The 22,857-nt window shown below is 45.6% G+C and overlaps 1 protein-coding gene and 1 long non-coding RNA gene across 15 annotated transcripts in view; one reads left to right on the forward strand and one right to left on the reverse strand.

The window, feature by feature from the left end:
- Positions 1 to 3,285: 3,285 nt before the first annotated feature.
- The window catches only part of Senp7 (SUMO1/sentrin specific peptidase 7), a 132,506-nt gene continuing 112,934 nt past the window's right edge, over positions 3,286 to 22,857 (forward strand). For 6 of the 14 annotated variants that reach the window (XM_006522451.4, XM_006522452.4, XM_006522455.4 and 3 more), the window contains exon 1: positions 21,145 to 21,338. In XM_006522451.4, the coding sequence (XP_006522514.1) occupies positions 21,299 to 21,338 (40 nt within the window). In that variant the 5' untranslated portion in view covers positions 21,145 to 21,298. Of the gene's footprint in view, positions 3,385 to 18,482; positions 18,645 to 21,143; positions 21,339 to 22,857 lie in introns of those variants that run through there. The other 8 variants (NM_025483.4, NM_001003972.2, NM_001003973.2 and 5 more) reach the window with 6 other exon arrangements.
- Positions 13,579 to 15,424, reverse strand: Gm41462. The gene is made up of 2 exons (XR_876115.1): positions 15,180 to 15,424; positions 13,579 to 13,803 (listed from the first exon to the last, which is right to left on the reverse strand). It is a non-coding gene; the product is annotated as a predicted gene, 41462 (long non-coding RNA).

Here is a 22,857-nt window from a genome sequence, read left to right on the forward strand (position 1 = left end):
TCCAGAAGAGGGAGTCAGATCTCGTTAAGGATGGTTGTGAGCCACCATGTGGTTGCTGGGACTTGAACTCAGGACCTTCGGAAGAGCAGTCGGGTGCTCTTACCCACTGAGCCATCTCACCAGCCCCTGAGGCAGGGTTTCTTTGTTGCTTGCTGCTATACATACTGGGTTAGAGGGCCTGTGAGCCCCTGGAGACTCACTTGTCTTTACCATCCATTTACCAGTAGGAGCATCACAATTGTAGATGTGCACGCTAATGGGCCCTAGTCACTGAGCAATTTCACAGGCCCAGCTTTGCTACTTTTTTTTCCTCTGACGATAATCTGAGATCAATCAGAAAAGGACAAATATACACTCCTGCCCAATCCCTTAGTAAGTTCACCCAAAAGACATGCCAAAAACCTCTATCCACACTGTAAGGTGTTTCTGATCTGCCTTTAAGATTTCTTCCAAAACAGTGATGATGGCCTACTCCTTGATATAGAATGCTCAGAATAAATGGGTATTCTTTTTCCCTTTTGTTGCTGTTGTTCCCCAGCAGATAATCTCTTAGTTAGCGTTACTATTGTTACTGTAGTAGTGCCAGGAAAGTGTTAGTGATCCCCACCCTCCCCCAACTTAACCCAGACAAGAGCCAATCTGATGTAACTCACAGCAGAGTCTTTATTCAATTCAAGCTAGCTTACCCCTGCCCCAAGCACACCACCATCACGCAGGGTGGTTTCAGTGTGTCGGGGAGCCCTGGATATCTATTGGGGAAAGACTTTATAGTAAGCAGCAAGCAGGGGGTAAGTGTGCAAGCATCTAATCGGAAAGCTACTGTAGCCTTTAACATAATTGTGATGTAGCCCTTAAGGCTGAATTCTTTTTTTTTTTTTTTAATATTTATTTTACTTATTATATGGAAATACACTGTAGCTGTCTTCAGACACACCAGAAGAGGGCGTCAGATCTCATTTCAGATGGTTATGAGCCACCATGTGGTTGCTGGGATTTGAACTCAGGACCTTTGGAAGAGCAGTCAGTGCTCTTAACCTCTGAGTCATCTCTCCAGCACCAAGACTGAATTCTTGAGGGAAGAAATTAGGGGGAAAAGATGAAGCCCCCTAGAACCCTGGTGCTGGGAGTCATATCATAAACTTAATTTCTTCTTCCCTCTGCATTAGTGGTTGTTAAGCAGGGGGTGGGCTTGTAACCTGGGGGTGCAGGTTTGTTGGGGGAATAATCTGGAGATGCTGGTCTTATTGAGGGTGTAACCTGGAGACCCCAACCTTGTTGGGGATTAGCCTAGAGACTGGAGCTAGGCTCGGGTTTTGTTGGGGGGCAACTTGTAAGCTAATGCTAGGTACCAGCCTGTTAGTTTACCTGAGTTCGAACTTAAATAAGGTTCTCTAAAATGGAGTGTGAACTTGAAAGAATTTTGTGCAATTAAACACTATGCACGGGCCTGGCTAGATGGCTCAGTCGGTAAGAGCACTGACTGCTCTTCCGAAGGTCCTGAGTTCAAATCCCAGCAACCACATGGTGGCTCACAACCACCCGTAATGAGCTCTGACACACTCTTCTGGTGCATCTGAAGTCAGCTGCAGTGTACTTATGTATAATAATAAATAATTTTTTAAAAAATCACTACGCACAAAAAGCAAGCAGGTGAGGAAAAGATTTATTTGGATTACACTTTCACATGTAGTCTATCACTGAAGAAAAGACAGGAACTCAGGAAGACAGGGCTGGAGGGCAGGAGCTGATGCAGAGGACATGGATCAAGGGTGCTGCTTGCTTGCTTGCTTGCTCCTGGTGGCTTGTTCAGCTTACTTTCTTATAGAACCTAGGACTACCAGCCTAGGGATAACCCCACCCACGATGTGCTGGGCCCTCCCCCAGCATCATTAAGAAAATGCTCTACAGCTAGATCATATGGAGGCATTTTGTCAATTGAAATTCCCCCTTTCCAGTGACTCTTGCTTGCGTCAAGGTGACATAAAACTAGCCGGCATAGTACATTTTGTTGTTAACTGAATGGCAGGTTACAATAGTGTGAATGTGTTGTGAACACTAAGGTCCTTACCCTCACAGATAAACACTAGGGAAACCAGGACTGAACAAAAAAATTGTCTCTTCAATGGGAGAGTTGTATAACCTGTTTTTCCACGCAGAAGAGTGGAAATGGAGGTGGTTAATAACCTGCCAATATGTGCAGTCTATAGAGCCAGGCCATAGTGACCTCTCACAAGCAGGACTGGAAGTGGCTAAGAGTCTAAATGAAAACTTTACATGATTAAATTTTTACAAAGATTTATTTATTTTATGTATATGGGTACACTGTAGCTGTCTTCAGACACACCAGAAGAGGGCGTCAGATCCCATTACTGATGGTTGTGAGCCACCATGTGGTTGCTGGGATTTGAACTCAGGACCTTTGGAAGTACAGTCAGTGCTCTTAACCTCTGAGTCATCTCTCCAGCACCAAGACTGAATTCTTGAGGGAAGAAATTAGGGGGGAAAGATGAGGCTTTGGGCATCTAAGTGGATTGCTTCAAAAACAAAAACAGAGCAAACAAATTGTGTCAGATACCTTTTACTATATAAACATTACAATTGCTATGAGGTGATCAAAGGGTTATTTTAGCCCACACTTGTGATATTTTGATCCATGATTAGGTACCTCAGGTATAGACCATCAAAGTGGAGAAGGCAAAGTGACAGAAGAATGAGTTGGCTGGTCACAGTGCCTTGGTCACAAAGCAAAGAGATGAATTCCACTGCTCCGTTCATTGTCTCCTTCTATTCAGTTGGGCCCCAGCCTAGAGATGTCCTACCCACATTCGGGTAAGGCTGTCCCTCTTCAGCTAAGCCCTTCTGAAAGCACTTTGAAAGATGCATTCAAGCCAGGCGTGGTGGCGCATGCCTTTAATCCTAGCACGGCTATACAGAGAAACCCTGTCTCAAAAAACCAAAAAAAAAAAAAAAAAAAAAAAAAAAGAAAGAAAGATGCATTCAGAAGTGTGTTTCCATGGTGATTCTAAATCCATTCAGGTTGACAGATTAATCATCACAGCTGGTTTGCACAAAAATGCAGTGCTCTTTCAAGTCTCAAACTCTTTTGTCTATTCAGGTGCTATGCTGTAAAAACATAGCTTTCTGTGCTAAAAATAAAAAGGATACAGGACATGTAAAGCAAAGAACCTTGTTAACTAGTGGGTTATTTTGTTTAGCTACTGAACACATAAAGAAAATATTTCCTGGTAATGAACACTATACAGTGTCCTTTTATTCTCTTGCAGATTTTTTTTTGGTATGTGTGTATCCAGTTGAAGAAGAGACAATTATGAACGAATGAACGTCAGTGGGCTGGAAAACAAAAACAGCACAGACAGATAAAAGGTGAGTGGAGGTGGGCTGAGTAGGGGGAAGCAAGGTAGACATTATCTTATAGAATAAAAAGGGAGACAATTTTTAGAAGGCAGTGTCTATGTAGTTCAACTGGCTGGTCTAAAACTTGCCATTCTCCTGCCTCGACCTTTCCATGTAGCAAAGATTATAAGTCCCACAGCACCAGGACTGGTTTAGACAATTCTTTGTGTGTGTGCATGTGTATTGGTTTATGTTGGAGAGCCCTGGTATTGTGGTCGAAGTCCACCATGTCCCGACAGCTCTTCAAGCTCAGCCCAAAATGGAGGACTCCCTTTCTGAGCCCAGCTTGTCTTTCTCTGCCTGACCTGACTTGGAGAATGAGCACAGATGCAGGACCTTACCTGAGGAATGATCCTGTGCTTGAGTCACAAGTTCAGCTCTAGCCTCTCGCCTGTATTGGGTTATGTCGTGTTATGACCAATCAGCTCTTTCCACCCAGACCTCGAAACAATAAAGTAGAGCTGTCTCTCCAGAAGTCCTTTTGTCTGAGGCCTTCTGAACACTGCTTGACCTTTCTGCTCCGTCAGCCCTCATGGGCTTGTGGCCGACGACCCCCGCCAGGAGCAGGGAGATCCACAGATTGATGCTCACCTTCACGGGATGTATGCATGTGTGTGTGTGGATTGTAGGTGCCCGTGTTGATGCTCACAGAGGGTAGGAGACAGCACCGGGTGTTCCCCTTTATCATTCTTTCCACCCATTTCTTTGAGGCGGGGCCTGTCTGTCCTTGAGCCTGGAGTTGGTAAACTTGGAGCTCATATTTTTCACCTAGGCTGGCATTAAGCAACCTCCCTTGAGCCTCTTGTTCCTGAGTACCTTTCCACAACGGGGTAAGGTTGCAGGTGTGTGTGAGACCATTCCCAGCTTGCTATGTGGGTTCTGCGATCTGAACTCAGGTCTTTTTGGTTATATAGCAAGAACTCTTAACCACTGAGCCATCTCTCTAGGTGCTTGACAATCCTTCATGAATTCTTTGTATAGTACATTTCACTTGGGTAGTGTCTTAGTCAGGGTTTCTATTCCTGCACAAACATCATGACCAAGAAGCAGTTGGGGAGGAAAGGGTTTATTCAGCTTACACTTCCACACTGCTGTTCATCACCGAAGGAAGTCAGGACTGGAACTCAAGCAGGTCAGAAAGCAGGAGTTGACACAGAGGCCATGGCTTGCCTCACCTGGTTTGCTCAGCCTGCTCTCTTATAGAACCCAAGACTACCAGCCCAGAGATGATCCCACCCACAAGGGGCCTTTCCCCCTTGATCAATAATTGAGAAAATGCCTTACAGTTGGATCTCATGGAGGCATTTCCTCAACTGAAGCTCCTTTCTCTGTGAAAACTTCAGCTGTGTCAAGTTGACACAAAACTAGCCGGTACATTGACCCCTTGTCAACTTGACACACAAAAACATCACTAGTAAGCCTCAACCCTTACAATCTTATTCATCCCCAAGATCTAAATAACTTTAAAAGTCCCACAGTCTTTACATATTCTTAAATTTTCAATCTCTTTAAAATATTCATCTCTTTTAAAATCCAAAGTCTTTTTACAATTAAAAGTCTCTTAACTGTGGGCTCCACTAAAACAGTTTCTTCCTTCAAGAGGGAAAATATCAGGGCACAGTCACAATCAAAAGCAAAAGTCAATCTTCAACCATCCAATGTCTGGGATCCAACTCACGATCTTCTGGGTTCCTTCAAGGGCTTGGGTCACTCCTCCAGCCATGCCCTTTGTAGCTCACTCGTCGTCCTCTAGGCTCCAGATGCCTGTACTCCAATGTTGCTGCTGCTGCTCTTGGTGGTCATCTCATGGTACTGGCATCTCCAAAACACTGCATGACCCCTTTAGTCCTGGGCCTTCAATTGCAACTGAGGCTGCACCTTCACCAATAGCCTTCCATGGCCTCTCACAGTGCCGAGCCTCAGCTGCTTTGCGTGACCCCTTCATGCCTTCAAAACCAGTACCCCTGGGTGACCCTTACATATTACCAAGTCCCACTGCAGCAGGAGTACAATCTTGGCCATCTCTGGAACACAGCCTCTTTGTGCTTTCAGAAAACACTTCTTCCCAGAAGATGTCACCTCAATGGTGGTGGTCTCTTCTTAATCACCGCTAATTTCTTAGCTCCAGCTAACCAGCATCAATAGTCCCAGTAATGCAAAGTTTTTGCTTTGGTAGTTCTGGTATCTTTTTTTTTTTTTTTTTTTTTTTTTCGAGACAGGGTTTCTCTGTATAGCCCTGGCTGTCCTGGAACTCACTTTGTAGACCAGGCTGGCCTCGAACTCAGAAATCCGCCTGCCTCTGCCTCCCGAGTTCTGGGATTAAAGGCGTGCGCCACCACGCCCGGCTTCTGGTATCTTGTTAATCACAGCTGATTCTTCAGCCCCAGCTAACCAGAACTACAGAATCTTCACAATCAGCAATGGCCCTGAAAAGAGTCTTTAATTTTTCCTCTGAAATTTCACAAACCAGACCTCCATCCATGTTCTGCAGTGTTCTCAACATTATCTTCCAAGCTCCTACACAACATCCAACAGAGCTCTTAACAACGGATGGATCTTCAAGCCCAAAGTTCCAAAGTCCTTCCACAGTCCTCCCCAAAACATGGTCAGGTTGTCACAGGAATACCCCACTCTGCTGGTAACAATTTGTCTTAGTCAGGGTTTCTATTCCTGCACAAACATCATGACCAAGAAGCAGTTGGGGAGGAAAGGGTTTATTCGGCTTACACTTCCATACTGCTGTTCATCACCGAAGGAAGTCAGGACTGGAACTCAAGCAGGTCAGGAAGCAGGAGCTGATGCAGAGGCCATGGAGGGATGTTCTTTACTGGCTTGCCTCCCCTGGCTTGCTCAGTCTGCTCTCTTATAGAACCCAAGACTACCAGCCCAGAGATGGTCCCACCCACAAGGGGCCTTTCCCCCTTGATCACTAATTGAGAAAATGCCTTACAGTTGGATCTCATGGAGGCATTTCCTCAACTGAAGCTCCTTTCTCTGTGAAAACTCCAGCTGTGTCAAGTTGACACAAAACTAGCCAATACAGGTAGCATACTCCAATTTGTAAACTTTATTCTGTTTACTTGACAGATTGGCTAACTGCTTACTTGAAATGGCTACTCTATTTAAAACATTCATTTCAGACTTATACAGAACATCTCTTTGATCTACTCTGCCTTTCCCTTACTACAGCAAGTGGCAACTGCACTCATTTGTTTGCCCTATAAATGTCTATTTTTTTGACACTATCAACAATAAGCCTGTAGGTTCTATCATTTGAAACCTCAAATCTAGACGCCTATACCCCTTCACTTTGGCCGAGGTCATCAACTCTCATCTTCATCTAGACAATGGTCTCACGACCAGTCTCAGAGCACACTCTCCCCTCTCTTCATGTTATTTTCATAGAAATCTCCTCAGAATTTTTAAATTGTTATATCACAACCCTACTAGAATTCTCAATGCCAATGTTTGTTTGTTTTCTGTTTCTTGTGTGATATGTAAAAATGGTTGCCCATTGTTATTTGGTTTTATTTAATAAGTAGAAACGATGAAGAAACTGAAAATCACCTGAGCATAGTGGTGAATGTCTGTAACCCCAGCACTCAGGAGACGGAAGCAAATGGATTACTGCAAGTTTGAGGCCAGCCTGGTCTACATAGCAAGTTCCAGGCTGTAGCGGGCCACACAGTAAGACTTTCCCCAAACCAACCACGCAATTCACCAAACAAACTGAAAATCCTTTCTTCTTAGACACACTGGAAGTGGGACAATCATTGTTTAAGACTGAAAACTTAGCCTAGGAGGTTAATTTAGAAAAAAAAAAGTTTAAAAATACAGGCATGGTGGTACAGTGCAGTCCAGCACACAGGAGACTGAAGCAGGGGGTAACCAGCTTTCAGGATACCCCAAGCTACATACAGAGAAGACTTGCCTTACAAAGGCACAGTATACTGGAGTAGGGACTTGGAGTGATACCCACAGTGGGGCCAGAGGTTGGAAAAATAAAAAACCATGCACAGCAATTGGCAAACACCTGGGTGGTCAAAGCAGGCGTGCTGAGACTCCAGAGAGCCGTCACCTTCACCTGGAGTGCACTGGCTTCTCCTTACTTTCAATGTTTCTGTCAGGGTGTGGAGTGAAGGAAGTATTGTAAACCTTCCACATTTTGGTCTTCCTAGCAAGACCTGCCTTCAAAAGAAACTATTTAGTCTGAGTCTGACCTGTTGGGGTTTTATCAGAGCTCAGCATGGGAGAAAGCAAACTCCCGGCTCCAGCCTCCTCAAGCTCTCCTGCCCCACGTAAGGTTAACAGTCTCCAGGCCTAGGCTCCTTCAAGTTCTCAATGGCCTCGATTTCCACTCAGAATCCATCGTTATCATAAGCACTAAGTCCTAATCCAAGTCTACCAGGCCCATTGGCCCACTCTCCTGTCTCTCTCATTAACTCCTGCACCCACGATCTGGTGCTAAGCTTTCTGTCAGGGCCATGCCCATCACCTGCTTGCCTCTCTCTAGCAACTTCCGGCCTCTTTGCTGTCAGCCTGTGTACAGGCTCTGAATTCAGATAATCTCTCCTCACTGTCCCCCAAGGACTAGATCAGTCTTACCTCAGATTCACAGAGTTTCAGTTCCTTATTTTCTGACTACTGTCATTAGATTAGAGTGATTTTCTTTGAGCATTCTCCAGGAGCGGGCGGCCCTTTGTGTCTCTCTTCTTTCCTTCCTTATTTTTTGGGGGTGGATTGAGACAGGGTCTCTCTACAGAGCCCTAGTAGTCCTGGAGCTTACTATATAGACAAGGCTGGCCTTGAACTCCCAGAGATTGCCTGCCTCTGCTCCCGAGTGCTGGGATTAAAGGCATGTGCCACCTCTCCAGCCCTTTTTCTTGCTTTAGCACTAATTATCAGTAGACACAGACATGTTTCATACACTTTCTTCCATTAGAATTTCCAATGGAACAGGGATAGGAACTTTGTTTCGTTCACCAATGTTCTATTTCTTGAAATAGTGGCGGCTGAATCACAGGTTCTCAAGTATTACTAGAATTTTATAATCTTTTGCAAAGGTGTAGTAAAGTGTAGAATACTTCTAAAGTTCTTTATATGTGTGAGAGAAAGATGCACAGAAAGCTTTTGAAAAAGAAGAGACTTCTTTTATAATTCAAAAGTTATTACATCTCAAAGATTTATGAACAATTTTTTTACATTTACCTATTTCTCTGCTTATGTGTGTGAGTGTGTGCATGTTTGTGCACATGGCTGCACTCATGCCATGGGGCACACTGGAGAGATCAGAAGGCAACTTCTGGGAAGTGTCTCTTGCCTCACCACGTGCTCCCTGGGACTGACCTCAGGTCGTCAGGATTGACCTTTGCCAGCTGGGCCATCTCGCCTGCTCGGATCCTGCATTTTTCTTAGAAAATATTAAATACCGTGTGACAGCTGTTAGAATCAAAGTGGAATCACTTTGGTCAAACCCTAAGCATTAGCTGTTACCCGTCTCATTGCTGTGATGAAATACCCAGGCGGAAACAATGTAAGGGAAGGAGCGGTTTATTCTGGTTCAGAGTTACAGGGAGGCTCAGTGCATTGTCACGGAGAAGGATTGCGGCAGCAGAAGGCTGGCTGATCACTGTGTATAGCAGTCAGGAGGCAGAGGGAGGTGAATGGGAAGGCTCTGCTGGTTTTCTCCTTTTTTAATTAAAAGATCGGTTTTCAGCCAGGCAGTGGTGGCACACGCCTTTAATCCCAGCACTTGGGAGGCAGAGGCAGGTGGATTTCTGAGTTCGAGGCCAGCCTGGTCTACAAAGTGAGTTCCAGGACAGCCAGGGCTATACAGAGAAACCCTGTCTCCAAAAAACAAAACAAAACAAAAATCAGTTTTCATTTAGGTCCATTTGTGTATGTGTGTATGCCTCTTTCTGTGTGTGTGTGTGTTAAACTGCTAGGCCATATCTGTAGACCCAGTAATTTTTTTGTTAATATTAGTATGCTGATTTGGGGGGGGGGCATGCATGCCACAGTTTGAGTGCGGAGGTCAACGACTACTACCTGTGGGAGTTGTTTCTCAGCTTTTACCATCTGAGTCTCAGGAATTGAACTCAGGGCATCAGTCTTGGCAAGAGGTACCCTTTCCTGATTAGCTATCTTATAGGCCTGAGCCTTCTTTTTATTCAGACCAAGGTCAGGGAATGATGCCACACACGTGAAGGATGGGTTCTTCCTAATCAGTTAACCTAATCAAGCTAATTCCTTGAAGGCATGTCCAGACACTTGTCTCTGTTATGTGGCACTGTGTCCGCAGAGATATGAACAAACATACCTTCACACCAGATAGGGAACACACAACAGATGAAAATTCAGATATCACCAAAGTCCGACTTGGTGAACCAATGAGTTTTGTTGGTATTACGTAAAGGAATACTGGTGATAGGGCTGGCGAGATGGCTCAGCCGGTAAGAGCCCTAACTGCTCTTCTGAAGGTCCTGAGTTCAAATCCCAGCAACCACATGGTGGCTCACAACCACCCATAATGAGACCTGATGCCCTCTTCTGGCACATCTGAAGACAGCTACAGTGTACTTATGTATAATAATAAATAAATCCTTTAAAAAAAAAAAAAAGGAATATTGGTGAGAAGAGATGACTCAAAGACAGCTGCATCTCCACAACCCAGCCAAGACAGCTCTTGAAAACTGAAAACTTGGAGCTCACTACACAGCTCAGGTAGCTCATAGGTTGGAATGTCCTTTCCAGAGCGCTCCGTTGGTCTCACCAGCCAAAGAATTGTCTCTCTCTTGCACACACACACACACACGCACACACGCACGCACGCACGCACGCACGCACGCACGCGCGCGCGCGGTTAAAACAAAACGAAACAGAACAAAACATCAGCCAACCAAAACCAGGACAGATTACAACTAGGAGTCTATATTGAAAGATATCTAATTGCACCACCTAGTGGAAGCACAAGTAACATACGCCAAAGCCTCTATGAGCCTAGCTTTAATAGCTGCTTGGGAGTGGGCTTAAGGCAGTCTTCGGGAGGTGTTTGCTTGTTTGACATGGGTTCTCATGCACTTGGTCTAGCCTCAAGCTTGCTGTGTGGATGAGGATGGCCGTGTGCTTCTCACTGTCCACCCCCACTCTCCAAGTGGTGGACTTACAGACAAGTGCACAATGATCAGTCAGGGTCCAGACCTGCTGGTTCTAGGTTCCTGGCCCCTTAGCCACAGGATGAAATAGGGCTTAGACAGTTTTCAAAATAGCAAGAATACTTAAAAGGTATAAAACAGTTCTGAATATGTTGCCAGAGAGTAGTGGACCACATGAAGGAAGATACTTAAGGATCTGGATTAAATATATATCTTTTACATTGTTTAATGTGTGTGTGTGTGTGTGTGTTATGCATATCTTCAACCATATATAATCATTAAGGACATATACACACACTGTAAAAATCAGAGAAAAGGGCTGGAGAGATGGCTCAGTGGTCCTGAGTTCAAATCCCAGCAGCTATATGGTGGCTCACAACCATCTGTAATGAGATCTGATGCCCTCTTCTGGTGTGTCTGAAGGCAGCTACTTACATATAATAAATAAATCTTTGGGCTGGAGTGAGCAGGGCCGGAGCGAGCAGAGGTCCTGAGTTCAATTCCCAGCAACCACATGATGGCTCACAACCATCTGTACAGCTACAGCTACAGTGAATTCATATACATGAAAGAAAGAAAGAAAGGAAGGAAGGAAGGAAGGAAGGGAGAGAGAGAGAGAGAGAGAGAGAGAGAGAGAGAGAGAGAGAGAGAGAGAGAGAGAGAAAGAAAGAAAGAAGGAAAGAAGGAAAGAAAGGAAGAAAGAAAGAGAGAAAGGGGGGGCTGGTGAGATGGCTCAGTGGGTAAGAGCACCCGACTGCTCTTCCAAAGGTCCAGAGTTCAAATTCCAGCAACCACATGGTGGCTCACAACCATCTGTAACAAGATCTGACTCCCTCTTCTGGAGTGTCTGAAGACAGCTACAGTGTACTTACATATAATAAATAAATAAATCTTAAAAAAAAAAGAAAGAAAGAGAGAAAGGAAAAGAGAAAGAAGAAAAAAATCAGAAAAAAAGCTTTCAGAAATCAGTTCTCTCTTGCACTGTTTGGTCTGGGGGATGGAGCTCAAATTGTCAGGCTTGGTGACTTCTTTTAATCCAGTTTAAGTGTGGGACCGTGAAAGATAGCCTGGTCCCTTTTGAGCTAAGGCTTGAAACCCCAGAAACCCTGAAGGGACGGTAGGCTCTTCACCTGTTCCTGGGCACCAGCGCTGTCACTAGAGCAGTCTCCCATAGATTTGTGGCCATCAGTCACATAAGGCCCCAAGCATCCTCCATGTAGAGGATGTGACCTGTGGTCATGTAGGCTCAAGACAGATCTCCGTTTTAATGAGGTACTTAATGGCCTGGTGGGCTTAGTCAATAAGCTTTCCTTCCCAGACACTACTCCCTGCAAAAGGTATTTAACCTCAGGCCTGCCCTGAGAAGTATGGTTTTACTCATCCACTTAACCACAAGCCTTAAAACTGCCTCTTTTCATCGGGATCCACGGGGAGCCATGGAGAAAGCTTTTGCCTATAGAGCCGCCTTAGAAGGCCTCTTTGTGCTCCCAGCCATGGTCACCACCTAGCCAAGCCAAAGTCGAGGCTGCTACCCACAGAGCCAAAGACTATCCCTGGGACCAGCTGGAGCTCTCCCCACACCTCCCCACCCCCGACCCCAGGCTAGATCCAGCCCTCGTGCCTCAAATCCATTCTCAGCTCTTCCGAGGCAGCATCTCAGTGTCTGAAAGCCTAAGAACCAGATAGCCTCGACCTCCTTGCAGGCCTGGGGACCCCTAAGCCAGCTCCAGCGGTCCTGCATCTCAGACAGTGCTTCCCCAACCCCAAAGCAGAGAGGTGTCCTACAGCCCAACACTGGCCCAGCGACAGCGTAGGGTAAGAGCAGTCAACTCTCGAGTGATTTCTGTCTCCCCATGAGGCCATGCTTTGTGGCAGAGTGGATGCAGAACCCATATAACCCTACATTTAAGAAATGGAGTTTGGTTACTAGAGCATACTTTGGGTTATTCTATATTTTATTTTTTGTTCCATTTTATTTATTTTGTCCATGTGTATAGTATGTGTATGAGTTTGAGCATGTTACCACAGCACCATTTCCCTGTCCACAGAGCCATCTTGATGGCCCGCATCTCTATTTTGACTGAAAGATTATGTAACTATTTCACAGATGCACATTTCTCATAAGGCATTTGATTTTAATCACGTGCACACCCAATTATCCGTGCAGTGTAAGATAGCAATGAAGCTGGTGATGCTGGTGCATGCCTTAAATCACAGCACTCAGGAGGCAGAGACAGGTGGATCTTTGGGAATTCAAGGTCTGACTCTACCACATGTGTGTTCCAGGCTAGCCAGGAGTTTCAGGCTACACAGTGAGGCCCTGTCTAAAGGAGGTGAGCAGTCTCCTTAAGACTTCACTTTGAGGACCCTGCTTGCCTTGTGCATACATCCAAAACTACTTCAGGCCAGATAGCTCCTCCTACACTAGTATTTACATGCTGGGGATTGCATTTGAATAGATGCTACCAAAATTTGGTGATCTCTACTGGGAGGAAAAGCTTATCCCTTTGTTCCTAGCTCTCTGGATAATGTTGAAGATGACCTTGAACATCTGGCCATCAGATCACCAACCCCAGAGTGTTGGGATTCCAGGCATGGTCCCATTCTACAGAGAAACCAAATTTTAAGTCTGAGAAGAAAAACCAAGGAGCTTCAGCTAGTGATTCCGAAACAGCAGCACCATGACCCACGTCTTCTGTCAGGAAAGATCCCATTCAAATAGAAGTGGGGATGCTTCTATTCAGAGGAATAGGTGTTTCCTTTTCTCAGTTTGGTCTCATCCATAAAAGAATTTTTGAAAGGGGCCATCAAAATGGCTCAGAAGTCAAGGCACCTGCTGCTACTCTTGACAACCTGAGTTTGATCTCTGGGACCCCATGGTGGTGGAGGGTGAGTACTGATTCCCCATGTTGTTCTCTAATATCTGTATCGAGACTGTGGTACCTGTGCAAATCCCCCATCCCCTATGTAATATAAAATTCATTTAAAAAAGGTAAAAGGATCCCAGAAAGACGTTTAAGAACCTTTTTATTAGAGGTTGAGAGAAAAAGAACAGGGCAGGTAAACAGAGAACCCTAGCATCTCCCCGGAGTTAGGAAGACAGAGAGTCATGTTTTCTAGTCGTGGATAGAGGATAGCATCCGAGGGAGGAAAGGGGTGGGCAGCAGGGAAGTCTTCACAGAAACTGAAGAAGTCAGAATGCCGAGGAAAGCACACCTGGGCTTCTGGATAGTGTCTGATGAGAGAGATAGAAGGAAAAGGAAAACATATGCCTTATGAATTACAACTCAGGAAAATGGGAAGACGTAGCTCTGAAGATCTGCAAACAACCTCATTAAAGGAGGGGCCCTTTTAGTGTAAGGACATTGACCCATTAAGGGAATAGTTACTCCTCCCACATCCTTATCATGTCTTCAGTTGAGCCAGCTCTTCTGAGGGGTTGTCTCCTGCCTAGATGATTGACAGATCCTGTGGTATTAGCTCCAACTTAGATTGATTTATTTGTCTTATTTATGTGTATGTGTGTTAGCCTATGTGAATTTATGTCCACCACATGAATTCAGGAGCTCAAAGAGGTCAGAAGACTAGGTCAGCTCTCCTGGCAATAGAGTTACACATGGTAATGACCTGTCATGTGAGAGTTGGGCACCAAAGAGAGATCTTCCAGGGCAGTGGATGCCTTTAACCATTGAGCTCTCTCTCCAGTTCCTGTATTAACCTTGTTCTTATTCGATGGCTCTTATTTTATTCAGATAGGACTCTCAATTCAAATTGTCAAGAGCATTCAAATAAAAAGTCAAAATCAGATGTGAAAGATTGGTCTTCAAACATCACAGTCAGAGATGTAACATTTGTCTATGATCGTTCTGCTGTAAAACCACATCCACACTTCAGTGGGTACCACTCAGCACAGCTTCCTTAACAGTAAACTGCATGAAGCTATCAGTTTTAGCACTTTGGGTTTTAATTTTTTTTTTCATGCTCTAAATAGCTGCAAGGAGCTCAGTAGAGGTTGGGGCAACCAGCTCACCCTCAGCGCAATGCCAAATGTAGCCAACTGAGGTTTCTAGTGAATCACAACACCATTCCCCGGTACCAGGGCCTTCTCTTCAAGGTTAGGGATAAATGGGGCCATGGTCTAAGGTGGAAGGTGGACTAACTCTTAAGAGAGGAAACAATAGTAAGTGATGTTTTAATCTTTAGGACAGAGCAGCATGTCGTGTCTTAGGTGGCTCAGCGAGTCAAGGTACTGATTACCAAACCTGGTGTCACAGCTTAAACCCCAGTACCCACATATCAGAATAAAATAAATAACTCTGGAACAACTTATATACCCACGTATAAATACTCTCTGTAATAGTTTACTCGAGAAGCTTACAGATCATCACACATATAAGCCAAATAAGAGTCCATTATTTAAGCTACTGACTGAGAGCAGGCTGTTGCCACAAAGAACTCTTGGTACCAAAGCTGTAGAGGGATAATGTTTATAAAGACAAACCCCACAATGGCTTCCTGGTCAGGGGAATCTTGTAATATGATTTTGGCAGAGCACAGCAGTTGTTTTGGTTATACATTCAGCAGTTATCTTAGTTACACATCTGAGCCTACCTTCAGGGTCATGGAAACCTTCAATGTGCTACCAACATGGATGCAGTTATGGGGACCTGGGGGACTCAGGCTGGAAGCATGCCTGAGTAGACAGAAAATGGAGTCCAAGTAAGACCAGGACGCAAAGGCATTACATCCATCACTCCAATGAACACCTCGAATGAATAAATGAATATTTTGACAACCAGAAGTAGCCACTACAGAATTTCATGTATCTTCCCAGGGCTACAGATGTGAAAGTCAAAATCCATTCTTTTAAGTTGGAGTCTTCAATAAAGCCGTCTTTACTTCTCACATGACATTAAAATCTTGAAGAGGAACAATTTTTTTGTTTTGTTTTGTTTTTTCATTTTAAAGATTTATTTATTTATTTATTTATTTATTAATTTATTATATGTAAGTACATTGTAGCAGTCTTCAGACACTCCAGAAGAGGGCATCAGATCTCATTACAGATGGTTGTGAGCCACCATGTGGTTGCTGGGATTTGAACTCTGGACCTTCAGAAGAGCAGTCAGTGCTCTTAGTCACTGAGCCATCTCACCAGCCCAAGGAGGAACAATTGTGATGATTGGCTTCCATTGTTACCAGAGAGATGGAAGGTGGGGACCAAAGAGGATTATGATGAAGGGATCCATCGGCAATGGCCTCCAAACCTGCAAATGTCTTTCAAAGCCAAACTTCAGCTGGGCATGGTGGCACAGCCTTTAATCTCAGCACTCAGGAGGCAGAGACAGGTGGATTTCTGAGTTCGAGGCCAGCCTGGTCTACAAAGTGAGTTCCAGGACAGCCAGGGCTATACAGAGAAACCCTGTCTCAAAAAAAACAAAACAAAACAAAAAAAAAAAAAACAAAAAAACAAAAAAAAACAAAAAAAAACCAAAAACAACAACAACAACAACAACAACAAAAAAAGCCCAACTTCAAATTCCTATAGTACTGAAATGAGTCCTCATGACCCAAATAATCTGTTAAGAGTTCAAAGCTGGAGCTCTAGTATCATCCACTCATAAAACCAACCTATCTTCTAATAAATACCAGGACATGAATGGACTTTGATAACATTATGTTAAATGATATAAACCAGTCAAAGAAGACTTGGCAGTAGACTGACACATTTATACAGATAGAAAGCAGACAGAAGTTGGCGTGGACTATGGCAGGCCTGTCAAAGCTGCTAGAAAGAATTAACTCGGGCTGAAGAGATGGCTCAGCCGTTAAAGGCTAGGCTCACAACCAAAAATATAAGAAAGAATTAACTCTTTACCTGGGCCCGTAGGGTAACTGAAACCAGGAGCAAAGCCTGGCATCTGTCTTTACTCTGGATCTATCTCTTTTACTTTGGGACTCTTGATTATCCCTGAATCTAGAAATGTTTATGAATCAAGAATTGTCTATGTAGAGATTGTTTCCCTTTACTGCTGAAGACACAAAGACAAATTGTTGGGGCCGGCCTGCGGCTCTCATGTCCCGTTCGAGCCTGGGAGGCATCTTGGAACTGGAAGAGAAGAGGGAATCTAGGCAGGTAGAGAAATAATGGAACCAAGACAAGCTAGTCTGCTCAAGGTTCAAATTTTTAATGGCGGACACGCTTTATAAAGGAGAGGGGAGGCCCATTCCTGCTAAACTGGAGGTGACCATGTGTAGGATCAGATGTAGACAGCTAGGCTGACTCCCAGCAGGTAGGAGCAGCAGCAGTGGCAGAATAGTAGAGTGATCCAGGGAGTCAGGCTCCACCCTAGGTGATCTCCTTAGTGGTAAGCAAAGTCAAGGTCTGGCTCAGCCTGCTTCAGGCTTGTGGGGGGAGGTTACAACAAATAATTGTCTTAAATCTGCAGTCACCTTAAACTCTGACAACAGAAAGTCCAATAGGCAAGAAAGATCACCCACAAACTGAGAGCCGTTATTTATGCCAGAGGTCATATTCTGGAACAGGTTGTCATGCAGGAACCAGATTGCTCCTCCCAGGCAAAGACAGTGTAAAGCTATTGTTAACTTTGAGCTCAGAGAAAGGTGGCAGGAGGACCACACCTTGGCCAGGAGGATGGCTTTTCTATGCACACTCTTACTTCGGCCCCAGTTCTTTCTCTCCTTCACTGTGAAGTTCATATCAGTATCCCCAAACACAAAGACTCCAGGTTCTTCCAGCATTCCTCAACCCCTAGCTGATGCACAGTATAGCCCCACCCCCTGCCCCGAACAGCAGGGGACTGGGCTGCTTTTCCCAGAGGCTCTTTCCCACGTAATCCAGACTTTTTGATTACCTTCCTCTTTTTGTACTTTTGACCTGGCTGCTGTACCTGGTTCCCCTCTCATCCCTCTCTCTTCTCCTCCTCTTCCCACATTGCTCAGGGTCATAACTGTTAGTGGCAGGCAATTCCACTGGCCAGAGACCTAGCAGCTGCTTATCATCTACTGCCATTGCCATGTGTGCCAGGTGTGCACTGCAGATAAAAGCACCAACAGCCACCCCAAAGCTCTCTCTCTGCATTCCCTCTCTGTTCTCTGGGTGAGCCACCTTGTGCCTGCCCACCCACAGCTCTCTCTCCTCTCCCTCCCTCCCTCCCTCCCTCTCTCTCTCTCTCTCTCTCTCTCTCTCTCTCTTTCTCTCTCTCTCTGCCTCTACCCTTTCCCCAGGTCCGAATTCCTCTCCCCTCCCCCAGTAAACCTCTTTTGCAGCAGATCTGTTGCATGGTGTAATTTCTCAGGGGTACACCTTGGCACAGGCCTGCCAAAGGCACCCCCTCTCCTGGTCACTACTTTACATTTCATTCAAAGACCATTTTGGGCTCTCCCAGATGTGTCTGCCTCTGGCTATGCTCTCCCTTTTGTCTATAATAAACGTTCTCCTCTACCATCCCTAGGAGCAGTCATATCCTTTCCTTTAGTTTTTCTTTATCTTTTTCTCTTTCTCATTCACTTACCATCCTATATCTTTTTAATTGTGAATTAAGCTGTGTAGCTAATCCTAGTCTGTTGTGGCTTCCAGAAACCTGTTTTTTTTTTTTTTTTTTTTTTTTGTTTTTTGTTTTAACTGCAGCTATAGGTCAGGGAGGGAAGAGTTTTAGGGAGTTACCATATAATGGTGTGATGTCTCTGTTTGGTGTGATGTAAGGAAAGAAAAAAGGTCATTGAATTGCACACTTCAAAAGGATGAAGGACCGGGAAATGTGCAGCCCTGGCTGGTCTGAGTATGCCTGGCTTGAAACGTGATATTAAGACTCAAGTATTTCTGTTGTACCCTCTGGCTTGGAACATTCCAGTATTATTTTATCCTCCTCCTCCTACCTTCTTGCTTTCCAGTTGCCACGGAGTGGGTCCAGTGGGTCCTCTTCAATCCTGATTTCAAACCTTCCTGATTCAGTGGGAATCAGGGGTTCCAGCAGATGGGCATAGAGTCGGCGGGAATTGGGGTGACAAACAGACAAGACAACAGACACGACACAAGGGGGTGTGGATCTGAAGGTAATTTGTCAAATCAAGCATCAAACTTTTTATACAGAAGAAAATAGGGAAGTTAAGTGACAATGAGGTTACTGGATTCTTACATAAAACAGAGGAATGCAAACATGGAAGGACTGGCAGGAACCAACTGGGATAAAATTCAATGTTAACAACTGGGATCAACAGCAGCCCCACCTAAAGTCAGCTTAAACTTAGAAGCCAGGGGCGAGGGCTTCCATGCCCTTGCCGTAGTTTCTATTCTAGTCTATTGTATAGTCCACCTTCTCCCTAGGTCATTGTAAATACTTGTATATGGGTGTAACTCAGCTATCTATAGTTCTAAGTATCTACTCTGGTTCCTCAATATTAAGGGAAAGCACACAGATCCGCTTACCAACTAAAGCAAGGACATGGGAGCATTCGTTATACAGGATGCCCTAATTCCAGGAGACTAAGTTTCTGTGAACTTTTCGCCTCGGGACAGCGCCCAGGTTTTCAGGGCCTGTCGTGTTTGTCACTACTGGAGTGGATTTAGCATCCAGTGTCTCACTATAGAGCCAAATGTTAGAAATGGGCTAGATAGTAACAAAAGAGACCACCATTCCAATTGAAATGTTTAAACAAGGCAAACTTGACTTCATGAGGAGGATGTGCTCAGAAGAGCAAACACTGAGAAAGGAAGTGAATTTGATTTATATTGTAATTCAGGTGGTGACCTGTGTCTTTCCTGGGTGGGGGGCTCTGAGAATATTTTAGGATTTTACTGCTGTGAATAGATACCATGACCAAGGCCGCTCCTCCTCCTCCTCCTCCTCCTCCTCCTCCTCCTCTTCTTCTTCTTCTTCTTCTTCTTCTTCTTTTTTTTTTTTTTTTCGAGACAGGGTTTCTCTGTGTAGCCCTGGCTGTCCTGGAACTCACTCTGTAGACCAGGCTGGCCTCGAACTCAGAAATCCACCTGCCTCTGCCTCCCAAGTGCTGGGATTAAAGACATGTAGCACCACTGCCTGGCCAAGACAATTCTTATAAAGGACAACATTTAATTGGGGCTGGCTTACAGGTTCAGAGGTTCAGTCCATTATCATCAAGGGGGGGGGGGATCATGGCAGTGTCCAGGCAGGCATGGCATAGGAAGAGCTGAGAGTTCTACATCTTGTTCCAAAGGCAAACAGAAGATTGGCAGCTAGAACTGTTAGCATTTTGTCTAGGCTGTACCCCACAGTTACCTGGCAACAACTAGGTGTGCCCGACTGACTATAAAAGGGGCTGTTGGCCACCTTCCCTCTCTCTTCTGCTCTGTTGCCTTCTTGCTCCTGCTCTGTCCTCTTGCTCCTTCTGCCTGTCTCCCCATTCCCCTCCCCCATCTCTCCCCATGTCCTCATGGTGCTCATGGCCGGTGTCTACTCAATAAACTCTATGGGGGAAGGGATGGCTCAGCATGGGCTGGTGGAGGCACCCCATCTCCCACACCTGACTGCACAGCCACCAAACATACTCTTCCTCTCCCTTATCTTTTTACTAACAGAACAAGGACCAGGGTCTTGAAGCCCACACCCACAGTGACATACCTACTGCAAGAGGCCACACCTCCTAATAGTGTCATTCCCTGGGTCAAGCATGTTATAGTCTTAATTCTAGTGGCTATTTTGAAAAGAATTAGCACACAGGAAATGAGAAGGGGAATACATAACATTCCTGGCTCCAACTGGGTGGGAAGATTACAACGTGTCTAAATGTCATACAAGGTGGGGGAGAAAAAAAGATGTGAGTTTCTTGCTCCTGTGTGGGAGGGGGCGCAGGAAGAGCAGAGAGAGAGAAGCGTGGGGATGGTGAGACAGTAACAGATGGCAGGTGCAGGGGAAGAATCCTTGGCCCCAGAGAGTGGAGCTCTGGGACAGCCTGGTGCTTAGCATCTGCAGGAGTAGGGAAGGTGAGAGGCCAGGAGGCTGGGGTAGGGGTATTTGTGGATGGGGACTTTGGGGCTTTGATATGCAACCACAGGTATATGTCAACGAGGAGCCATCTGCCCCATCTCCTAGGCAAGGGAAACAAATGCTAGCCTTTATCTATCAGAGATCTAAGTGCTGGGCCACGACTGTTATTTTGGATCCTGAGGCCTAACAGTACCAAACACAGGCTTTATAGTTTTTGATAGAAAAGACTCATATTTGTTTATTTCTTACATCAAACAACAGGAACAACTACATTTTGCTGTCCTTGTTTCTAAGTTTGAGTAGCCTTCTTGAGGACAAATAGCTAGAAATACCACAGACAGTAGCTTCTCATATTTTGGGGGGTAATTTCGTTCAAAAGGCATAAAAGCAGAGGTACTCGGTATCTGTAATTTTTGTCAACTCAAATTTTATTTTAAAGTCAACGGGTTAAAAAATCGTGAATCAAGTTTTTCCTTAGGGACCCTCGTGGGGTAAGTCCCCTTCGCCTAACCAACGACAGAACGATAGGCTCGCAGGCTAAACAAGGCCCAGGAAGCGCTACCTCTGGCAGAGGTGGGAGGGGCAAGGGACTTCCGGTCGGGGGGGGGGGAGGCGACGACTAGTGCGCAAGCGCGAATCTCACTTCTGGCTTTCTCTCTTCCCCTCCCCCTCCCTTCCCCAGCCCGAGGGGTCCTGAGGTGACAGCGCCTGGAAGTGGGACTGGAGGAGCCGGCGGAGGAGAAGATGGACAGGGCCAGGCCTGGGCGTCGGCGAGCTTCATCAGGTGAGGAGAGCCGGCGCGAGGGCCGAGCCGACCATTGTACCTGCGCGGCTGGCGGCGGCTCCGCGGCGCGGTGGGGAGGGAGAGAGGGAGGGAGAGAGGAAGGGAGAGAGGGAGGGAGAGAGGAAGGGAGGGAGGGAGGGAGCGGCGGGGGCGCGCATAATGGAGAGCTGGAGGGGGGGGGGGCGCCCGCAGCTGTCGAAAAGCCTCGGCCGCCTGCCCCTTCTGCACCCCTTTGGTATGCTCCCTCCTCCCGGGACACGCTCCTTGATTGTCTTCGGTCCAGCGGTCTTCTCTGCTGGCTATAGCCGCTGTCCTGCCACGCCTTCCTCGCAATTGCACCCGCGTTCACTTTCGCTCCCACCTTCCCCGCACAAGATGTCACTCTCCTTTCTGATCCTTTGACCCCTCGCCTGGCCGGCTTCCCTCCTTCCTTTGGCAGATCAGAGAAGCTGCAAGCGAGGAAGGCGGGGCTTGTCGGTCGCCCCGCAGCGCCTCGAGTAAATAAAATACTCCTGCTGTCCCTCTCGTCCGACAGGCTCGTTTAATAGCGTTTTTCTTTTCCAGCCTCCAGCATCTTCCAAAAGTGATTCGAAAGTCAAAGGATTTGAAGCCGGGTTTTTTGTTGTTGTTGTGTTTTTGTTTTTGTTTTTTTATCTCAGCCCATTTTTTGGAATTGTTTTAAGACTTGAAACTCAAGAACCTCTTTTAAGTTTTGTATAAAATTGAGATAGAGCTCCGCCCCGTCGACAAGTTATTGTTATCCATCTCATCTGTTAAGTGCACCTCTTAATTCCTGGAGTCAGCTCCCGTGTGCATAGAAATGCACTGTCTAGTACATAAAACAGTGTCGATGAATTCATTGAGTTGTTTTTGTTTTCTTTTCTTTTTCTGTTTTTGAGAAAAGGTCTCCCTGTGTAACTCAAGATGGGGTCATATTCCTATTCCCCCTGATTACCTCTTCTGAATGGTGGGGTTACAGGCGACCCCCCCCCACTTTTTCCTCTTTCTGTTTTTTTGAGACAGAGTTTCTCTGTGTACTCCTGGCTATCCTGGAACTCAATTTGTAGACCTGGCTGGCCTCCCAACTCAGAGATATGCCTGCTTTTGCCTCCCATGTCCTGGGGTGTTAAAGGCTTGCACCACTACCAACTGAGCTCAACCCATTGTAAACTTTCTCATTATACGGTTTATTTTGGTAGAGTTAGACTCAGCAGTTCCAAATCTATTTAGGTATGCCCGGTGGCAATGTGTCTAAAGCTCTTAAGGCTATGAGCACAGATCTCTGAGGACTCGGTTTGACAGAGTTGAACTCCCAAGATCTCTTCATATGCAATCAATTTTATCAATATTTTTGTCTTTTTTTTTTTTTTTTTGAGGAATGGTCGTCCTCTTGCAGCCTTGGAGCTCAGGGGTCTCCTGCGTCAGACTTTTCCCGTGCTAGGATTTTAGGTGTGTTGCTACCACGCCTAGCCTTTTCCCACTGCGTATTTTAAAGATACTAGCTGTTCTTTGCCTTTGA

The sequence above is a fragment of the Mus musculus genome, chromosome 16, assembly GCF_000001635.26.
Source record: "Mus musculus strain C57BL/6J chromosome 16, GRCm38.p6 C57BL/6J".
In the NCBI taxonomy this organism is placed as follows: Eukaryota; Metazoa; Chordata; class Mammalia; order Rodentia; family Muridae; genus Mus; species Mus musculus.